Here is a 20,831-nt window from a genome sequence, read left to right as displayed (position 1 = left end):
CGCCCTTGTAGCAGAGACAAAAAAAATTCTCGGATACAGTAAAAACCCACATGTAAGAACCTAGTGATTTGAGGACCTAAGGTAGAAATTTAGGATTCTAGTACCCCAAAATATAAGAACCTTTTAAGCCAAAAAAAAATTGAAAAGGTTCTTATATGATTGATTACAATTGATGAAAAATTAAACAAAAGATGCAACAAATTTGCTAAACATTTTGCTCTTCCATAAAGATAAGATTACAGATATAACATATAGTAGGATGATATCTAAAAAGTGGCTGTGTATTCAGTCAAACTTCTGTAATTATGAATCCTACTGCTAGCAACTTGGAAAAAGAAATAAGAACCTATTTTGATTTAATTGTTAGTAAGTGCCCCAACCTTATAAGAACCTGTTTTGACAGACTTGAAAAAAAAAACTTGGTTCTTACACGCGGGTTTTGACTGTTGTTGTTGAGAATCATTTTCGTGTCGCGCTCTACATACTATTGTAGCGCACTACTTGTTTTTGATAGTGGCTAGACTAGGAAACCTTTACGAGACATGTCACACGCTACATGTCGAGCTCGACATGTCGCCTAGTTTAGTCAGGCCTTTAGGTTTCAACGAGTAAGTAAGATTTAGTCATCAACCTTAAAATCCCACACTTATTTCTGAATTTAAATAGGATGCTATAACTTTTCGCGTAACCTATAGCCCCCTATAGTTTTGGGCAGTGGTCACTCACGAGAGCTCATTTACGTGACCACCCCCAGTAACGACATTTTTTTTGTTTTGAAATCTCGTTCAAAATCACCTCTATTGTTAGGAAAGGGCGAGATATTTAGTTCACTTTTTGTACTACAAACGATGCAAATGTACAACCTTGTGTTAAAATTGACAAAATCTCAGACAAAAACTTATAGTAGATGTTTTTTTTTTACATGACATCAGTACAATTATACACCTTTTTCAATTAAAGAATGCCAACCACGCCGCCATTTTATGCTCCCGCTCAATGCCGAGTGACTCAAAGAATGTATGTCCATCGGCTAATTCAAAAGCGTAACCATGATATTTTCAAATATCGTCAATAACATATCAGACTTCATTCGCAGATTGCTATTTTGAATTTTCTCGCAAATAAATCGTTGTATTTTTAATGATAACAATAACAAAGGCGTGGGTGATTGAAATTCTTTAAGGTTGCACCCAAGAATCCATGTATCGTGACCCGCAGTGCTTCATGGGTATCAAATAAATAGGGAAAAAGTGTAAATAAAAACATACACAGGCTTAGAAAGCTTTAGCAATGTTGTTTATCTCTAATTGTTCACACGGCTTTCATGAACCAGGATGCAGCCATTTATATAATACCCATGGCCCACCGCGGGTCTCATCACAGGGATTCTCCGAGTACAACCATATTTGAAACAGGAGTATGACTGCATCTAAATATCCTAACAACTAGTCGCCCTTAGAGTGATATGAAAGACCTGCTATTTCTAAGCTTTGGCTGTTAGATACTAAAACAGAATCTGATTTTTAGTATATAGACTAATAGAGGTAATCCTTTTTTTTTACAAATTCTTTTAAATAGTTTGGAGAATAAATATAATGAATAAATAACACATGAATTCTGAATATAGGCCACACGAGGTCGAGGCTTACCAGATGTTACCAGAAGATTTTTTCGAAGCTTCAAGAGAAAAAACATTATTCGAAACCCCATTAAAGTTCCAATTGCCGCCATTTCGAAACCTGCTGTAATGGCACTTAAGGATTGCTGAACCGTCTAGCATATTAGTAGGGAGACTTCGCCTGGGGAATAAAGAAATCCCACGTCCTTCCACAAGTCAATAACATGATGAATTGAGCTTTGAAATGATTTATCTCTCATCCATCAAGTTGTTGTTAACTTGAGCTTATCAATAACGTAAATGGAGCAATCAAAACACGCACAAATTGGCAGAGTGACTTGCCCTGTATGTGTAAATTGAGAAGGCGACACTGTGGTTTCTTGGAATGGTGTTCTACTTTTGACTGATCAATAATGATTAGAAGTAAAGTTAACGAAACTCTCACGGAGAATTGATGTTTGTTCAACACAGCCGAAGTGAAACGCTGCGGTTCGCTAAGGAATACTTTCCAAGGCCCTTAGGCATTATGTGGCTTTCAATAGCACTGTATTATTAACGAGTTGGGAAAAGCTTTTTGAAAAAAAAATATTTTCAAAAGCACTCTTCAAAGCAAAACATTATTTCCGGAGACGATATGAAAATTAAGGCTATATATAATCTGTTTGCTTAAGATTTTTTTTTACCTCTATCTCTTTTTTATCTCTCTTTAAAGACATAAGAATTGAATAGATGTGGCATAGTGATAACGTAACGTTTTAGCTTTTTGGTGTATTCAAGCACTGTACAATTAAATACCTTTCTTTCAGGAAAAGGTACGAAAATTTAGACTTTAGGATAATTTGTTTGTTTTAGATGGTCTTATCTATCACATGATCTGTTCCAATAGATAAAGGAATTATATAGATGTGTCATAAAAAGGCAAAGGTAAGCAAATGGCGAACCACAGATGAAAATTTTATTATAGTTTGATACCTTCTTTAGAAAACCAACCGAAGATTATGGCGTGGTGCATCAGATATAAATTCATCTTTAAAAGAGTAAACACAGATATTTGTGCTTATATTATAAAATACTATAATCAAGCTTTACCATTTTATATTTCATTATTAAAGCAAATAACGAGTTTACAACTAGTACAAAAAAATCAAAATCTTGGAGAGCTTAGTGTCTTACGAATCGTACTGAACCGTTTTAGATGTTTTCTGCAATACCAATAAATAATGTAAGTCAAAAAGCATTTTTTTTTTCGATGAGTCCAACATCAATATGTTGCTAATATTGTACATCAGTCAGGTGCATATTCCACAAGTTCCTTGAGGAGCTGTTAACCTTTCGCTAGAACTCTTTAACTTATGTTGAACACTAGCTAGCGATGGAGAATCAAATCAACACAGGGTTGAAGGGGGAGGTTGTACATCTTCTGTGTAAGCGTTTCGTGTATTAGCCCCCTTCGTAGGAGCAAATTTATCTTCGGAGCTAGTGTGGTCTCTTGCTAAATCCACATTTCGTACTCAAAGGAAAATGACTTTTACTTTCACCATTGGCAGGATAATGTCACGATAGAAGAGCGAGTAACAGGAGGTGATGTAAGATATGTTTATATTTTAGCACCTGGAAATAAGACTGTTCTACCGCTAGAAAGATTCATATACTAAGTATATCTTTATTTCTTGTTCGGCATGAGATCAGAGTTTCTCACAGCGTGAGGGGCGCGAGTTTGACAATAAACTCCGATAACAACACCTCTCTTCGCCGCGATAACCAACACGACATGTACACAATCGACAGTTACTACAAGAAATCATCACGCAGACAATGCCATAATATTTTCAAAGCTCCTATGTTTTTCCGAAGACGGAACAAAAGATAACGCACGCACCTTTTCGATGACTCGGGATTAGCGATGTAGATAACCAATACACACGATCTTTAAACTTCCAGGCAATTTCGGGAACATTTCCGAGATTTGTAAATTCCGGGAGACATCCAAAAACTTTTTCCGTTTCACAATTGTCGCAGGCGTTTCGCAATCTCTCGGTAAGGTGTTCGAAATTTTATATTTAACCTCGACTGATCCTTACTTACAACGAAGAAATGGTACATCCACCACTCCCGGGGGAACGACTCTATGATGATGAGAGTTAGCAGCATTCTTGACAAACCAATTACAAGACGGATTGGTGTATACGTAAAAACAATTAACCTGAAGTCTATTTGTATAGAGGATTATAAAAACGGCTGACGGTGAAAACACACCAACTCGAGAACACTCTCAACGTTAATAGTTGAATTCGAATGTGGGAGCAGTGGTGAAAGATCAATCTCTAGGTAAATTTGTTTAGGTTTTCATCGAAAGTTGTAGCGTCTTGTAGGTATAAAGCAAAACAAACAATAGGTGCGAACTGTGCTATCTTGAGTGATAAAAACAATAAACAATAAACGAAGTGTTAGTCTAAGTGCCAACAATCCTCGCTTTACACTTGAAGCTTTATTTTAAGGGTACTTTATAAGTGCCAATGGCTGTTATCATAATTAAATCAAATTCTGACATCTATTGGAAATTAAGAGAAAGATGGACAGAAAATGTCCGAGTTAAGCCCACCTACTGCGATTCTTCGGTGATTAAAAAGAACAATCGTAAATTATTCGACTTTGCGCATTTAAATTCGTACTAACAGTATAGCCTACTACATATTTTATTAGACCTGGTTAATAAAGGAGGAGTCGGAATTGATGGAGTATAAAAGCGTTATTCTGCATTTATCGGTTCATAAAAATTAGATAAATTGTACTGTTGATGGAGCACCTCGAAAATCTTGTCAAATTTAGTAATCTGGGTTATCGGTAACAAGTCTGTCAATGGCTTGAGAGGTACATGAATAAATGCTGTTATTGATATATAAAGATACTGGGAGAGCGTGTTAAGACATAATAAACAAAACCTAACCTTTTTTATCAAAACAACCATAAAAACAAACTTGTAAACAAAAACTCTGATACGGGATTTCTTTAACAAGCTAAACAAATAATGCTGTCGGTCCTATACTCTGATGTTAAGTCGTCTTGTTAAAAACCTGGTACGATATTCTCAACATGATTCCCACAAACTACTGCGACAGTATTACTTATTGATAATGCATAAACGTCATTTTAAAAAGCTTGTTTGAAGTCCAGCTAACAGCGAAAAATTTCTAAAAAAATAAAACATTATAGATTACAGGAAAAAGATCAGTCGTGCCACATGTGTGCACAGTGTGTGCTTAGAGTTTAAGCTAAACCATTAAGTACTACATATGACACAATAGGCAATACACATTACACACTAGTACGACTTTTCTACTAGTTTTCCAGGTAAGCACGCGGAACTTACAATCTGCCTCGTAGCGGTCCGAAATATAGCGTCACAGCCATACTGCTACACCAGACATCACAAGCCACTGGCCTCTCGCACGTTTAACGGAACTCTACTTAACCGCAGCTCATTCCATGCCCATCATTTGGCTGTTTGCATTGTGAGGCTAATTATAAGTTATCTCGAGCGCAGTTTGCCAAGTTGGTATTAACGCACACTGTTTGTTGCGATAGATTAAGGGCCAGGATGCTTTGCGCGATAGGAGACGCTTTTCTTCAGACGCCTATCCGTTGTTAAATACAAAGCATTAGCTGCGAGTGGGCGTCAAGGACGTTAAGGACTGCGTGCATGTGACAGATAATTATGGTTATAATCCATCCATATGGTTTTAATCCATAAACCATAATCCATCTCCTTCCCCCTCCCCAAAAGGGGAGATATGAACTGACTTTTTGGATGGCAAATTCAAACCAAAACATACACAGAAATGACTCCACCCGTCACGCCATAGAACGACGAAAAAAATAAAACTTTAAAATGAAATAAACCCTCTCTGGACAAAAACTTTTTTGCTTTCTTCGTTAGCACCAAAAGAGCATAAGATAAGAGAGGGACACTTTGGTATTACCCGCGCGCCATGTCGATTCCGAATCTGGCTATTTTTAGTAACCACCACCCCACCACTGCGCGTGAGGATTTTCCCTAGATTTTCTCCTTTTATTTTGTCCTGCTCCCCCGCGGGTTGCGTGTTGTTGTTTTGCCAACTCAATAGGAATGAAAAGAGATCATGTGAAATAACCCGGAAGAAGAAAACAAGTCTAACTTAAGTAAGCAAGATTGGCAAATATACTTACAAAAAGCTAAATCCCTGAAAGTTTGACTGTTTTGTTTGTCTGGGCGGCGAAGTCAAGTCAAAAAGAAAGAAAACACCGACGACCTTTAAATTGGCTTTGATGCCTCGTTTTATTTAAATCCCGACTCCAGCTTGTATAATATACTTTAATAGTTATAGAAATGTCTAGGAAACAACATCAAAGAAGTACAGTAATATCTCCCTCTTTATTTTTTCACTATTAGAGATACTTCAGATACTTCAGCTTGCTGGCTTTGATCATCACAAAAATGAATTCCCTCGCTACAAGGATAGTTTTATGAATTGTTTTTTCTTGGATTCCTTCTCAATTAACCGGAATATTCACAAAAATCAATGTTATATCTAACTTACAGATTTTGTTTGACCATTAGGAAGATAATGAATGTTGACAAACCACGAAGAAGCAGCAAGTAGAGCGGAAAGCGGTGTTTGAAGCACGAAGTTTTCCGCTCTTGATTTTCAATAAAGTCTCTGTAGTCTTTTTTTTTACACGTTTTTGAAATCTTGCAATTCTCTAAGTACTAAATCCCCTTAATAAATCGCAACTACCTGTATCCTTGATGCCAGAATGAAATTGTCGATGTAATTAATGCAAATAGGGTGTTTTTTTCCGGATTCAAGTCACAAAACAGCGGCAAACAACAAGATGTAAATGGCAAAGCGCGGGGGTAGGGTGTGTAAAAATGATCACGCGCAGTGGTGAGGTGGTGGTTCCTAAAAATAGCCAGATTCGGAATCGACATGGCGCGGGTGCCATGGCGCGCCATGTGTTCATCTCTTATCTTATGCTCTCTTGTTAGCACTAAATAAGTTGCCTTTTATTGCGTTCATTTTGCCGCTAAAAGCCTGAACACGCGTTAGTTTGGCCACCTAAAAAGTCACGTGACTTCTTAGCGCAAGTCCCCTATTATGTATATCGATCGCCTTTTACAATTCGAATTTGGTAAGCGTCTCAACAGTTTTGTATAGAATTGTAGCTTTTTCCAGGTACAAGCTCATAACATTGGGTTATTCTGAATCACCTCCGACCCCGCCCGTAGTATTGGCTAACGTTGCCTTTGAAGTGCCATTTACGGACATCCCCTCGTTTTTTTATAAATATAATAGCGTTACAGCAAAGCTGTAAACGGTATATATATTTATAACTATCTATTTATACTTGTTTTTATGTGGATAAACAGGCATGAAATAGTGGTAAAGATAGACACAGAGAGCGTGCTAAAAAGAGAGAGCGATCAAGGTGACCAGAATCATCAGATAGAGATGGGCCAAGAAAGTGATTAAGAGAGCGATCAAGGTGACCAGAATCACCAGATAGAGAGAGAGAGGGAACAAGAAAGTGATTAAGAAAGCGATCAAGGTGACCAAAATCACCAGATAGAGAGGGAGGGGCCAAGAAAGTGATTAAGAGAGCGATCACGGTGACCATAATCACCAGATAGAGAGGGAGGGGACAAGAAAGTGATTAAGACAGCGATCAAGGTGACCAGAATTACCCGATAGAGAGAGAGGGGACAAGAAAGTGATTAAGAAAGCGATCAAGGTGACCAGAATCACCAGATAGAGAGAGAGAGGGGACAAGAAAGTGATTAAGAGAGCGATCAAGGTGACCAGAATCACCAGATAGAGAGAGAGAGGGGACAAGAAAGTGATTAAGAGAGCGATCAAGGTGACCAGAATCACCAGATAGAGAGAGAGGGGACAAGAAGTAATTAAGACAGCGATCAAGATGACCAGAATCACCAGATAGAGAGAAAGATAGGGGCCAAGAAAGAGATTAAGAAAGCGATCAAGGTGACCAGAATCACCAGATAGAGAGAGAGGGGACAAGAAAGTGATTAAGAGAGTGATCAAGGTGACCAGAATCACCTGATAGAGAGGGAGAAAGTGGACAAGAAAGTGATTAAGAGCGCGATCAAAAGAGTGAACAGGAGTGAGCAAGAGGGTAAGCAAGAGAGTGAATAAAAAGAAACCCAAAAGAGCGAATAAAGAGGCATCTAAAAAATGACGAAGAGGATGATAAAATAAGCTACCATAACACATAGGTTAAGAAAGCAATTGTCTGCTCATATCGGTAATCCAGATGCAACAATATTTTCTATCAAAGAAAGACAAACATAGATAATAACAACGTGTTTTAGCAAGTGAAGTGGCGAGAACCTAAAACAAAAAGGTTGTCATCATTATGGTTTGATCTGTAAATGGTTAAAAATCTCTAGGCTGCTGTATTATCAATATCACGGCTCTGTTATTGTGCAACACAGCCCACTCACACCACGACACGCGAAAGGACGATATCATAAACAGTGATTCGTATGGCATAACACTGAATTAAAAAAGAGTCAAGTAAAAAAAATATCGGCCTTACGGCGATGAGTGAGTTAATTGATTGGTGCTTATTAAAAATGTATACAAAAAAGGGTTCCGCAATGAAATTTGGATGTGTGAGAGTCGCGAAAACAAGGCCACCTCAGAGCTCGTTTGGGAGCTCAGTTTTAAGTTTTTTTGTTATCTTTGCTTTGGTAACGTTCACCGCAAAACATTCCCTCTTGTCCTATATGATCGTCAACGTGGATAACAATAGTCTCCCCTCAAGTTAACGGCTTTTAATCGAAAACTCGCACTTGGCTGGACAGGCTTGAGTATTTTCGATTAACAGTATTATAAGATAGTGCTGTATTTTCCGTATTTTTTTACGATAGCATTGACTCGGACACACCATGGAGTGACTCACATTTGCGTGCTTTCATAGAAGTATTGATAAGAAAATCGTGTCATTGAAAATTTAAACGAAACAAACAGATCAAACAGTTCAGTGAAAATGTAAACATAAATTAGGATATTCACAATCATCGAGAGGAAAATATCAATTCACGCACTTGATATAAGGGGTTAATTTTTGAAGAAAAACAAATATTTCGATTTAATTGAAGGGTAGCAAAAACGCCCCACAAATTGAACTTCAGCTGCATAAAACAAGAAAAGCAGAATTCAAATTGAATTCAGTGGTTGAGCTCAAGGCTTCCTCTCATTGTATCCTTACTGTGTGTTACTGTAAAATCCAGCTTTTAATAATTAACGTTTTTCCATATCGCCGAGATCGACAAAGACCAACAAACACACCCGAAATCGCACTTAAGAAACACAAACTAACTCTCTGAGATAAGCCCGGGTTTAGTCCACTAAGTCCTGATGCGCGCAATCACCTTGACAATCACTTCTATCGCAAGCGGCGTATTTATGATCGCAGATAAAGCGGCTCAGAGTGTTCTTTACGCCTTATAAATTATTTGTTTTCCAGCACAAAATGTATTTCAAAGGCGAGTGTGGACTTACCGGAGCTTGTTTACTTCTTTCGGTAACCACATTTTGAAGAGTCTCCTGAGGGATGGTGAAGGCAAGAGATAGCGTCATGTAGAATTGGTTCTTTGGCGCACTCAATGCGTTACGCATGTTAGACGCGGGCTAAGTGCGTTTACCATCGTTACAAATGCATACGAGTGATTCGAGACTTTCAAGTAGCGTTAAAACAAGAAGTTACAACACGGTTAATAATTGAAATGTGGTCCGGGGCGCTGAAACCCACCTCAAGCGAATAACAGCCAATCAGCGATGGCCCAATACGCATGCGCACGAAATGATAAATCGGGAATAGGCAAAATGAGGATTTACTGCCCAAGCGATGGTATAATGTTCCCGGTAAGGAATATGAATTCCACGGTGTTAATTTATAGCGTGTTATTTTAATTTGGCAATCGCGAATGGTTTACTCAAATGTATTGAACAAGGAGCATAGCGACAGCTGCGCGGGTCAAGCTTTGTGGTCATTTCCACAAATGATCTCCAAGCTACTGCACGCGCACAAAACAACATTAAGAAGGGGGTTGAAATATTATTGCAATGATACAGGCTTGTTTATGAAATAGACGGCGAGCTATTTGGAATGGCGGCAATTCTCCTACTTATTATGGTTTTGTTTGTGATAATTTAGTCCGACACGGAATCCCAAGTCAACCCTTGTTTATTTTGATGAAATCAATACCATTTGGCAAATACTAAATGACGATGGAAGATGTAATGCCGGGTGGAAAAAATGCTTCTAGATAAAACAGCACGCGCTAATATCGGTATCCTGTGAGGCTATTTACGCCTGGTGGTTAAGTAAAATAGGCCAATACAGCAAAGGGCGGTGAGTGCTAAGCCGTATTCATTTTCAAGTGATCTGTTAGTGTCAAGAGAATTCGGGAGCACGTGCCATGGTATGGGTTATCACGTGGAGTATACGTGTCAGCACGTGCAGCATTACTCAGCAGCAACATTACGGGTGAGCTGTTGGTGTCAGGAGAATGCGGAAGCACGTGCCATGGTATGGGTTATCACGTGGAGTATACGTGGTCACGTGCAACATGACTTAGCATTATGAACACTGTATCATAGTGGTGGTGGTGGTGGTGATGATGATGGTGATGGTGGTAGTGATGATGGTGGCGATGATGATGGTGATGGTGGTGATGGTGGTGGTGGTGGGGGGTGGTGATGGTGGTGATGGTGGTGGTGGTGGTGGTGATGGTGGGGGTGGTGGTGATGGTGGTGATGATGATGATGATGATGATGGTGATGATGGTGGTGGTGGTGGTGGGGGGTGGTGATGGTGGTGGTGGGGGGTGGTGATGGTGGTGGTAGTGGGGGGTGGTGATGGTGGTGATGGTGGTGGTGGTGATGGTGGTGGTGATGATGATGATGATGATGATGGTGGTGGTGGTGGTGGGGGGTGATGATGATGGTGGTGGTGGTGGTGATGGTGATGGTGATGGTGGTGGTGATGGTGGGGGTGGTGGTGGTGATGATGATGATGATGATGATGGTGGCGATGATGATGGTGATGGTCATGATGGTGGTGGTGGTGGGGGGTGGTGATGATGGTGGTGGTGATGATGATGATGATGGTGATGGTGATGATGGTGGTGGTGGGGGGGTGGTGATGGTGGTGATGATGATGATGATGATGGTGGCGATGATGATGGTGATGGTGATGATGGTGGTGGTGGTGGGGGGTGGTGATGATGATGGTGGTGATGATGATGATGATGGTGATGATGGTGGTGGTGGGGGTGGTGGTGATGGTGGTGATGATGATGATGATGGTGATGGCGATGATGATGGTGATGGTGATGATGGTGGTGGTGGTGATGGTGATGATGGTGGTGGTGGGGGGGGTGGTGATGGTAGGGGTGGAGTGAGTATATTTTATGTCTAAGCTCGCAGGAGGCTAGTTTTGCGAGTGTTTGATCCTATGTGTTGGTCTGTAAGTACTGTCGCTGAGGATGGTATCATAAGGCAAGTCTCCTAAATGGTTCTATGTGTGTTGGTCTGTTAGTAGGGTCATTGAGAATGGTACCACAGGGCCAGCGCCCTCAGTGGTTAAGGGTGTGTTAGTCTGTAAGTATTGGCACTGAGAATGTTACCAAAGGGCCAGTCTCCTCAGTGGTTCTTTTTGTGTTAGTCTGCAAGCCAGCGTCATTAGTAGTTTTATGGGTGTGTTAGTCTGTAAGTACTTTTATTGAGAGTGTTAGTATGTGAGAATGTACCAATGGGCCGGGGTCTTCAGTTGTTCTATATGTGTTGGCCTGTAAGTACTGTCATTGAAGATTGTACTACAGGGCCAGCGTCCTCAGTGATTTAAAAGGAGTCAAGCGCCTCCAGTCTCAAGTGTAATATATTTATTAAATTGGTTCTATAGCCCATCCCCTCAGGGTAAAATGAAATAAATAGCAATTAACGTATAACTTTGTTTAAACAATTTTAAAGAACTCATTAATTAATAAATAACTATTTTGCCAAAACCGCATGCGAGATTCTAAAAGCGTGGGAAGGGAGATGAATTTCACTCCCAGGAAAAGAGTGGTAGAATTTACTTCTAAATAGAGTGATTTTTTTCTCTTGAATAGCTCTTCATATAAATACTAAATAAAGATTTAAGCAAATACTTGAACAACACAAACTCTTTTCATGTCTCGGTATGCTATACTCAGATATTCCGCTGCCTAGGTTAAGTAGAAGTAGAAGTAGAACTAAAATGTATCATCAAAAATAAAATCAATAAACGAACGAGAATTGTCGAAAAATACCTGGGAAAATACTTTTTTCCGTTGGAGATATGATGAAAGGCGGTTCGTTTCCGCGAGTTGTCGAAAGAATCACAAACCATATTAATTTGTGGTATGCTGAAATGCATTTAAAAGTTTTTTGATACACCACGGGTCTAAAAGGGATGGACAATAACTGTTGTTTCACAGAGGTTGAACGAAATGGCTTTTGGAAATAAATGTTGATTTTAAACACGATAAAATCTAATAGCTCGTGTATTTAGCAGTTGTTCTGGCCCACTTCTCTCTCTCTTCTTACATAATTTATGAATCCAAATGCAAAGTATCATAAGTAGACGAGGGCTATGAGAAGAGTATTTTATATTCCATTCTAATCACTGAGAAACAAAGGTTTCTTGCCATGTATAGATTTAAAGATGGAGAGCAAATAACCCTTCTTGTAGGTGGAATGCTTTGTTACTAGATTGCAGATACACCGTGGGCGGAGAAAAACCAATCGGCATCGCCATCGCCATCGCCATCACCATCGCCATCGCCATCGCCATCGCCATCACCAGCACCATCACCACCATCACCACCATCATCATCACCACCATCACCACCATCATCACCACCATCACCATCATCACCATCACCATCACCATCACCACCATCACCACCACCATCACCACCATCATCACCACCATCATCACCATCATCACCACCATCACCACCATCACCACCATCACCATCACCATCACCATCACCATCACCATCACCATCACCATCACCATCACCATCACCATCACCACCATCATCGCCATCGCTAGTGTGAAGATTGTACTCGATGATGTTTTTGTTAAAGATTTCTTACAAAAAATTATTGTATTCCTTAATTTAAAACATTATAACAAAGGCGTGGCTAATTGAAAGAGAAAACGTAGTCGACACGCTAATACGATCTAATATACATCCTGAACGATTATTTTTGTTTGAGATATTTTTCTGCGAATCTGGACAAGCAAATAAGCATTTTCCGGTCAGCGTAGAAAGTAATAGCACTGTTTTCTTTGCCCGGCCACTTTTAGTGTAGAGTTGGGACTCAATTGTAGAAAAACAAGTACAATTTACTACGAAGAAACGAAAAACAAAAAGCAAACAAACCACATACAAGAGCAGTGTAAGTCCTACCATTAAACTTGTGTTTGATATTATACCTAGGCTACTTCAATTACATATAGGAATGAGACTGTCGTTTGTATTTTTACTATAAATCTTGACGTTTGCCGATAAAACTTGTAGTAAGAAGTCGGTCGCAAACAGCGAATTCGGCTTTCTCTTCTGATTTTCCCCGCACTTAAATCACTGCAAGTTGACAAAAATAGCTTTGAAAACACATAAAAACTTAGTACCTACCGTAGAGAGCACCTCTTTATCTTATTATTTCCAATTTTTCGTATTTTAAGCTGGATTCGTGCCGTTTCCATTCAACAATCAAACTCGTAGTTATCTATTTCTATGCTTCATTCTCACAAGATTTTCATCAAGCTTGGACAACAAGACAGGTTTCCATCATGTTAGGTTACTGTGTTTTATTTTCCAAGTCGCAGGAAAACCCCTATAAACGTCTGTATTTAAAATAACTCCGGGCAGGACTAACAGACCTCATCCGACATGTTGTACAATTTGTGGGACTTTTGTGGGACATTTGGGTTGCACTTCGCTGGCTTCTATTTGCTGCTTTCTGATTGCATATTCGTGCGCGCGTCGGATCTATGAATTGGCATCACGCTAGCCCGGTCGCAGCTCTAGATCCCACATGGATCTAAGCTGTGTCATAACTTTCTTTATGAACGTTGTTGAAATCTTTTATTTAAGAAGCAGTACATATGCTGCATGTTTACCGCGGAGAAAATAGTGGGTGCGTGTAGACACGAGTTTTGAGTACAGTGCAGTGAACTATGGTATCCTAGCGTAACCACACCTTATACCTGCGCAACCCCCCCCCCCCCCCATATCCTCCGCGGGTATAATTTATGCCTTTAGAATGACGCCGAACACGAGAAAGTATTTTAAAATCTGCTAATTATAACACAACATTAATATTTTAGTCAATCAAGTAAATTTGAGATGAACTTGAAACTCGTTTACTTTCGTATATCAGAGTAATCTACAAAAAAAATTGCCTAGAAAATAAAAAAAGCAATTGAAAAGTTATGATCTTCTATTTGATGCAGCTGTTATATGCAAGATCCTATATCTTGAGAATTTCCATTTAAATAAGAACCTGTTCAGGTTAACTGCCAAAAATGAAGGTTCTTCGCGCGGGTTTTTACTGTACATTCTTTTTCTTTTCAGTTTAGGCTAGCATTTCAAGGCTGAAAATGTTCTTAACGATGTTCTTAAATTCTATTGTATGAAAATGAAGTACCCAATGAATTATTAGGAAGAGAATTACACAAATGATCAATAGCAATAATATCTAAGGTTGTAATTATGAACACAGTTTGATTCTGCATTTTAGAACGCATCAAAACAATATTTTGCTGCTAACTGCATGTTCTTGGCATGTTCTTACAATTTGGGGAAATCTCAGGCTGGACGTTCTTATAAAAAGGTTGTTGTAAAATAGTGTGTGTTCTTCAAGTAGGCTATAACATTCGGTTATCACGAATTATTTCACTCCAACATCCACAACTCTATTTTCAATGTCAAGTCCTAGCTTATCGACATCACAGGTTTTCTCTAATTCCTTTCATGATGATTATGAAATGATAACAAAAAAAAAATAAAAAAAGGAAAGGCATCCTATATGTATAAAGTAGGCAAACTATAATTTTTCTTGTCAAGTCTTTTCGACCTCAGAGCGTTTCTATAATTTCTGTCCTCGTATTAACACAATTAATAATGATAAACAAAAGGTATCCCTTGTACAAGCAGAGTTCTCAATAGCTGAAGTAAGTAAGTAAGCGCCCAATAATCGCGAATAATTTCATCCACAATTCTGTTCTCAATGGCACGCGTACTACCTCTCAATATCGCAACTTTTTCCTTAACTCTTGACTTTGCATTGCAACAACTATTATCAATAGTGTTAAAACCAACAAGTAAAACTTTAGCTAGATATGGCCTGCCATCGCGGCATTCTTCAGTATATAAGCCAAAGAAGAGATTAATGTTTGCTACAAATATTATAAATAACTTACACCTGCAGCTAGCTTGGAAACTTGCATCCATTTCATAAAGTTCCCACATTGAGAGCGAGACGGATATAGGCCCAGATTTGAGCTGCAAATAGAGGCACGGTTAATGTGCAAATAGAAAGAGTGTGTTGTATTGGAATATGATAGACGCGTTCTCTGGTGCGTCACTAAACATTAACACTCGCAAATTCAGTCATTCTGAGACTTGCATTAAGAGGTGAGTATGGACTGACTCGGATAATAGAGTCCAGTAGGCAGTTATGCCTACTGACGCCCTACGCTTAATTAGCGCTTTGCACTTGTTAGGCCTTAATCTCGGTTTTACACTCTTAGATTTACAACAAACTCGAATGTTCACAAGAAAAATAATTGATTGCACTCCATTATAGAATAAATTTAGTAATATCAGAAGCCAGGTGTTTTTGATGCAAATATAAGAAATGCCTAACGCCTACATTAAAAAAACACGGGTTTTAGTCAGGTACCCCTGGCCAGATTACAATCAAGAAATTCTCGGTATTTTCACTCTGTCGTTTAATTTTTTTGGGCGAGGAAAGCGGAAGTGCAAAAAACAATCTAGCACCGCTGGAGTTTGGAAAAAGGAACAAGAAAATGGGAAATTTCCTCGTGGGATCATATAGCGACTTTGAGTACGAATTACCCTGTTTATCGAATCCACGAAATAAGTTAACAATATAAGCACTATAGAAAACGATTCCGCCCACTAAAGCAAGGGTTATGATTATTTAAAAAAATATTCACATTTGAAATGGCTTTCGATATAGGAGAGTTCGGAATGCAGGCAACGACTAGATTACCCTATTGTTAGGAGAATTCGTGGGCTGTAAATGGGTACGTTACAATTCATGTTGACCTGCTAAGGGGTTGTCTAAGGAAGGGTGGGGTGGCTGGTATTTTAGGTTCAAGGTGGATATCAATAGAGGGACAGGGGGATTGACGGGCAGAGGATGGGATGACAGAAAATAGAACGAAGGAAAGACAGGGAATGGAAAGACAGTCAGACAGAGAATAGAAGGACGGTCAGACAGAGAATGGAAGGACAGTCAGACAGAGAATGGAAGGACAAAAAGAAAGAGAATGGAAGGACAGAAAGACAGAGAATGGAAGAACAGAAAGACAGAGAATGGAAGAACAGAAAGACAGAGAATGGAAGGAAAGAAAGACAGAGAATGGAAGAACAGAAAGACAAAGAATGGAAGGGCAGAAAGACAGGGAATGGAAGGACAGTCAGATAGAGAATGGAAGGACAGAAAGACAGAGGATGGAAGGACAGTCAGACAGAGAATGGAAGAACAGAAAGACAGAGAATGGAAGGACAGAAAGACAGAGAATGGAAGGACAGTCAGATAGAGAATGGAAGAACAGAAAGACAGAGACTAGAAGGACAGAAAGACAGAGAATGGAAGAACAGAAAGACAGAGAATGGAAGAACAGAAAGACAGAGAATGGAAGGACAGTCAGACAGAGAATGGAAGAACAGAAAGACAGAGAATGGAAGGACAGAAAGATAGAGAATAGAAGGACAGAAAGACAGAGAATGGAAGGACAGAAAGACAGAATGGAAGTATAGAAAGACAGAGAATGGAAGGACAGTCAGACAGTGAATAGAAGGACAGTCAGACAGAGAATGGAAGGACAGAAAGGCAGAGAATACAAGGACAGTCAGACAGAAAATTGAAGAACAGTCAGTCAGGGAATGGAAGGACAGAAAGATAGAGAATGGACAGAGAAAAAAGACAGAGAAAGGAAGGACAGTCAGACAGGGAATGGAAGGACAGTAAGACAGAGAATGGAAGGATAGTCAGACAGGGAATGGAAGGACAGTCAGACAGAGAATGGAAGGACAGAAAGACAGAGAATGGAAGGACAGTCAGACAGATAATGGAAGGACAGACAGACAGAGAATGGAAGGAAAGAAACACAGAGAATGGAAGGACAGAAAGAGAGGGAATGGAAGGACAGTCAGACAGAGAATGGAAGGACAGAAATACAGGGAATGGAAGGACAGAAAGACAGAGAATGGAAGGACAGAAAGACTGAGAACGGAAGGAAAGTCAGACAGAGAATGGAAGGACAGAAAGACAGAGAATGGAAGGACAGTCAGACAGTGAATGGAAGGACAGTCAGACAGAGAATGGAAGGACAGAAAGGCAGAGAATACAAGGACAGTAAGACAGAGAATGGAAGGACATTCAGACAGAGAATGGAAGGACAGAAAGACAGAGAATGGAAGGACAGAAAGACAGGAAATGGAAGGACAGTCAGATAAAGAATGGAAGGACAGAAAGACAGAGAATGGTAGGACAGTCAGACAGGGAATGGAAGGACAGTCAGACAGAGAATGGAAGGACAGAAAGATAGAGAATGGAAGGACATTCACACAGAGAATGAAAGGACAGTCGAACGGAGAATGGAAGGACAGAAAGACAGAGAATGGAAGGACACAAAGACAGAGAATAGAAGAACAGAAAGGAAGAGAATGGAAGGACAGAAAGAAAGAGATTAGAAGGACAGAAAGACAGAGAATGAAAAGACAGAAAGACAGGGAAGGGAAGAACAGAAAGACAGAGAATGGGAAGACAGAAAGAAAGAGAATAGAAGGACAGAAAGAGAGAGAATGGAAGGACAGATAGACAGGGAATGGAAGGACAGTCAGATAGAGAATGGAAGGACAGAAAGACAGACAATGGACGAACAGACAGACAGAGAATGGAAGGCCAAAAAGACAGAGAATAGAAGAACAGAAAGATAGAGAATGGAAGAACAGAAAGACAGAGAATGGAAGGACATTCAGACAGAGAATGGAAGGACAGAAAGACAGAAAATGGGAGAACAGTCAGTCAGGGAATGGAAGGACAGAAAGATAGAGAATGGACAGAGAAAAAAGACAGAGAAAGGAAGGACAATCAGACAGGGAATGGAAGGACATTCAGACAGAGAATGGAAGGATAGTCAGACAGGGAATGGAAGGACAGAAAGACAGAGAATGGAAGGACAGAAAGACAGGGAATTGAAGGACAGTCAGATAAAGAATGGAAGAACAGAAAGACAGAGAATGAAAGGACAGTCAGACAGGAAATGGAAGAACAGTCAGACAGAGAATGGAAGGACAGAAAGATAGAGAATGGAAGGACATTCAGACAGAGAATGAAAGGAAGGTCGAACGGGGAATGGAAGGACAGAAAGACAAAGAATTGAAGAACAGAAAGACAGAAAATGGAAGGACAGAAAAACAGAGAATGGAAGGACAGTCAGGCAGAGAATGGAAGGACTTTCAGAGATGAGAATGAAAGGACAGTCAGACAGAGAATGGAAGGACAGAAAGACAGAATGGAAGGACAGTCAGACAGAGAATGGAAGGACAGTCAGACAGAGAATGGAAGGACAGTCAGACAGAGAATGAAAGGACAGTCAGACAGAGAATGGAAGGACAGTCAGACAGAGAATAAAAGGACAGAAAGACAGAGAATGGAAGGACAGAAAGACAGAGAATGGAAGGAAAGTCAGACAGAGAATGGAAGAACAGAAAGACAGAGAATGGAAGGACAGAAAGACAGAGAATGGAAGGACAGAAAGGCAGAGAATGGAAGGACAGAAAGACAGACAATGGAAGGACAGTCAGACAGAGAATGGAAGGACAGAAAGACAGAGAATGGAAGGACAGAAAGACAGACAATGGAAGGACAGTCAGACAGAGAATAGAAGGACAGAAAGACAGGGAATGGAAGGACAGAAAGACAGAGAATAGAAGGACAGAAAGACAGGGAATGGAAGGACAGAAAGACAGAGAATGGAAGGACAAAAAGACAGAGAATGGAAGGACAGAAAGAAAGAGAATAGAAGGACAGAAAGACAAAGAATGGAAGGACAGTCAGACAGAGAATGGAAGGACAGTCAAACAGAGAATGGAAGGACAGTCAGACAGAGAATGGAAGGACAGTCAGAAAATGTATAGAAGGACAGTCAGACGGAGAATGGAAGGACAGAAAGGCAGAGAATACAAGGACAATCAGACAGAGAATGGAAGGACAGAAAGACAGAGAATGGAAGGACAGAAAGACAGAAAATGGGAGAACAGTCAGTCAGGGAATGGAAGGACAGAAAGATAGAGAATGGACAGAGAAAAAAGACAGAGAAAGGAAGGACAATCAGACAGGGAATGGAAGGACATTCAGACAGAGAATGGAAGGATAGTCATACAGGGAATGGAAGGACAGAAAGACAGAGAATGGAAGGACAGAAAGACAGGGAATTGAAGGACAGTCAGATAAAGAATGGAAGAACAGAAAGACAGAGAATGAAAGGACAGTCAGACAGGAAATGGAAGAACAGTCAGACAGAGAATGGAAGGACAGAAAGATAGAGAATGGAAGGACATTCAGACAGAGAATGAAAGGAAGGTCGAACGGGGAATGGAAGGACAGAAAGACAAAGAATTGAAGAACAGAAAGACAGAAAATGGAAGGACAGAAAAACAGAGAATGGAAGGACAGTCAGGCAGAGAATGGAAGGACTTTCAGAGATGAGAATGAAAGGACAGTCAGACAGAGAATGGAAGGACAGAAAGACAGAATGGAAGGACAGTCAGACAGAGAATGGAAGGACAGTCAGACAGAGAATGGAAGGACAGTCAGACAGAGAATGAAAGGACAGTCAGACAGAGAATGGAAGAACAGTCAGACAGAGAATAAAAGGACAGAAAGACAGAGAATGGAAGGACAGAAAGACAGAGAATGGAAGGAAAGTCAGACAGAGAATGGAAGAACAGAAAGACAGAGAATGGAAGGACAGAAAGACAGAGAATGGAAGGACAGAAAGGCAGAGAATGGAAGGACAGAAAGACAGACAATGGAAGGACAGTCAGACAGAGAATGGAAGGACAGAAAGACAGAGAATGGAAGGACAGAAAGACAGACAATGGAAGGACAGTCAGACAGAGAATGGAAGGACAGAAAGACAGAGAATGGAAGGACAGTCAGACAGAATGGAAGGACAGAAAGACAGAAAATGGAAGGACGGTCAGACAGAGAATGGTTAGACAGTCAGACAGAAAATGGAAGGACAGAAAGACAGAAAATGGAAGGACAGAAAGACAGAGAATGGAAGGACAGAAAGACAGGGAATGGAAGGACAGTCAGACAGAGAATGAAAGGACAGTCACACAGAGAATGGAAGGACAGAAAGACAGAATGGAAGGACAGTCAGACAGAATGGAAGGACAGTCAGACAGAGAATGAAAGGACAGTCAGACAGAGAATGGAAGGACAGTCAGACAGAGAATAAAAGGACAGAAAGACAGAGAATGGAAGGACAGAAAGACAGAGAATGGAAGGAAAGTCAGACAGAGAATGGAAGAACAGAAAGACAGAGAATGGAAGGACAGAAAGGCAGAGAATGGAAGGACAGAAAGGCAGAGAATGGAAGGACAGAAAGACAGAGAATGGAAGGACAGATAGACAGAGAATGGAAGGACAGAAAGACAGGGAATGGAAGGACAGTCAGACAGAGAATGGAAGGACAGAAAGACAGAATGGAAGGACAGTCAGACAGAATGGAAGGACAGTCAGACAGAGAATGAAAGGACAGTCAGACAGAGAATGGAAGGACAGTCAGACAGAGAATAAAAGGACAGAAAGACAGAGAATGGAAGGACAAAAAGACAGAGAATGGAAGGAAA

The 20,831-nt window shown here is 40.1% G+C and overlaps 2 protein-coding genes across 17 annotated transcripts in view; one reads left to right on the top strand and one right to left on the bottom strand.

The window, feature by feature from the left end:
• LOC5515291 (cadherin EGF LAG seven-pass G-type receptor 1) overlaps nucleotides 1-20,831 on the bottom strand; it is a 45,438-nt gene that overhangs the window by 22,820 nt on the left and 1,787 nt on the right. For 3 of the 16 annotated variants that reach the window (XM_048731626.1, XM_048731633.1, XM_048731634.1), the window contains exon 1: nucleotides 1,650-2,134. In XM_048731626.1, the coding sequence (XP_048587583.1) occupies nucleotides 1,650-1,780 (131 nt within the window). In that variant the 5' untranslated portion in view covers nucleotides 1,781-2,134. The other 13 variants (XM_048731619.1, XM_048731621.1, XM_048731618.1 and 10 more) reach the window with 11 other exon arrangements.
• Nucleotides 9,505-17,008, top strand: LOC125570311. Its single transcript, XM_048731863.1, has 4 exons — nucleotides 9,505-9,543; nucleotides 15,252-15,293; nucleotides 16,002-16,037; nucleotides 16,620-17,008. Exons 1-4 carry the CDS (start codon nucleotides 9,505-9,507, stop codon nucleotides 16,722-16,724), a joined length of 222 nt encoding a protein of 73 aa, XP_048587820.1. The 3' UTR covers nucleotides 16,725-17,008.

Source organism: Nematostella vectensis, chromosome 8 (assembly GCF_932526225.1).
Source record: "Nematostella vectensis chromosome 8, jaNemVect1.1, whole genome shotgun sequence".
Lineage (NCBI taxonomy): Eukaryota > Metazoa > Cnidaria > Anthozoa > Actiniaria > Edwardsiidae > Nematostella > Nematostella vectensis.
The sequence above is the reverse complement of the archived record's forward strand: the minus strand, read 5'-3'. Positions and strand labels throughout refer to the sequence as shown.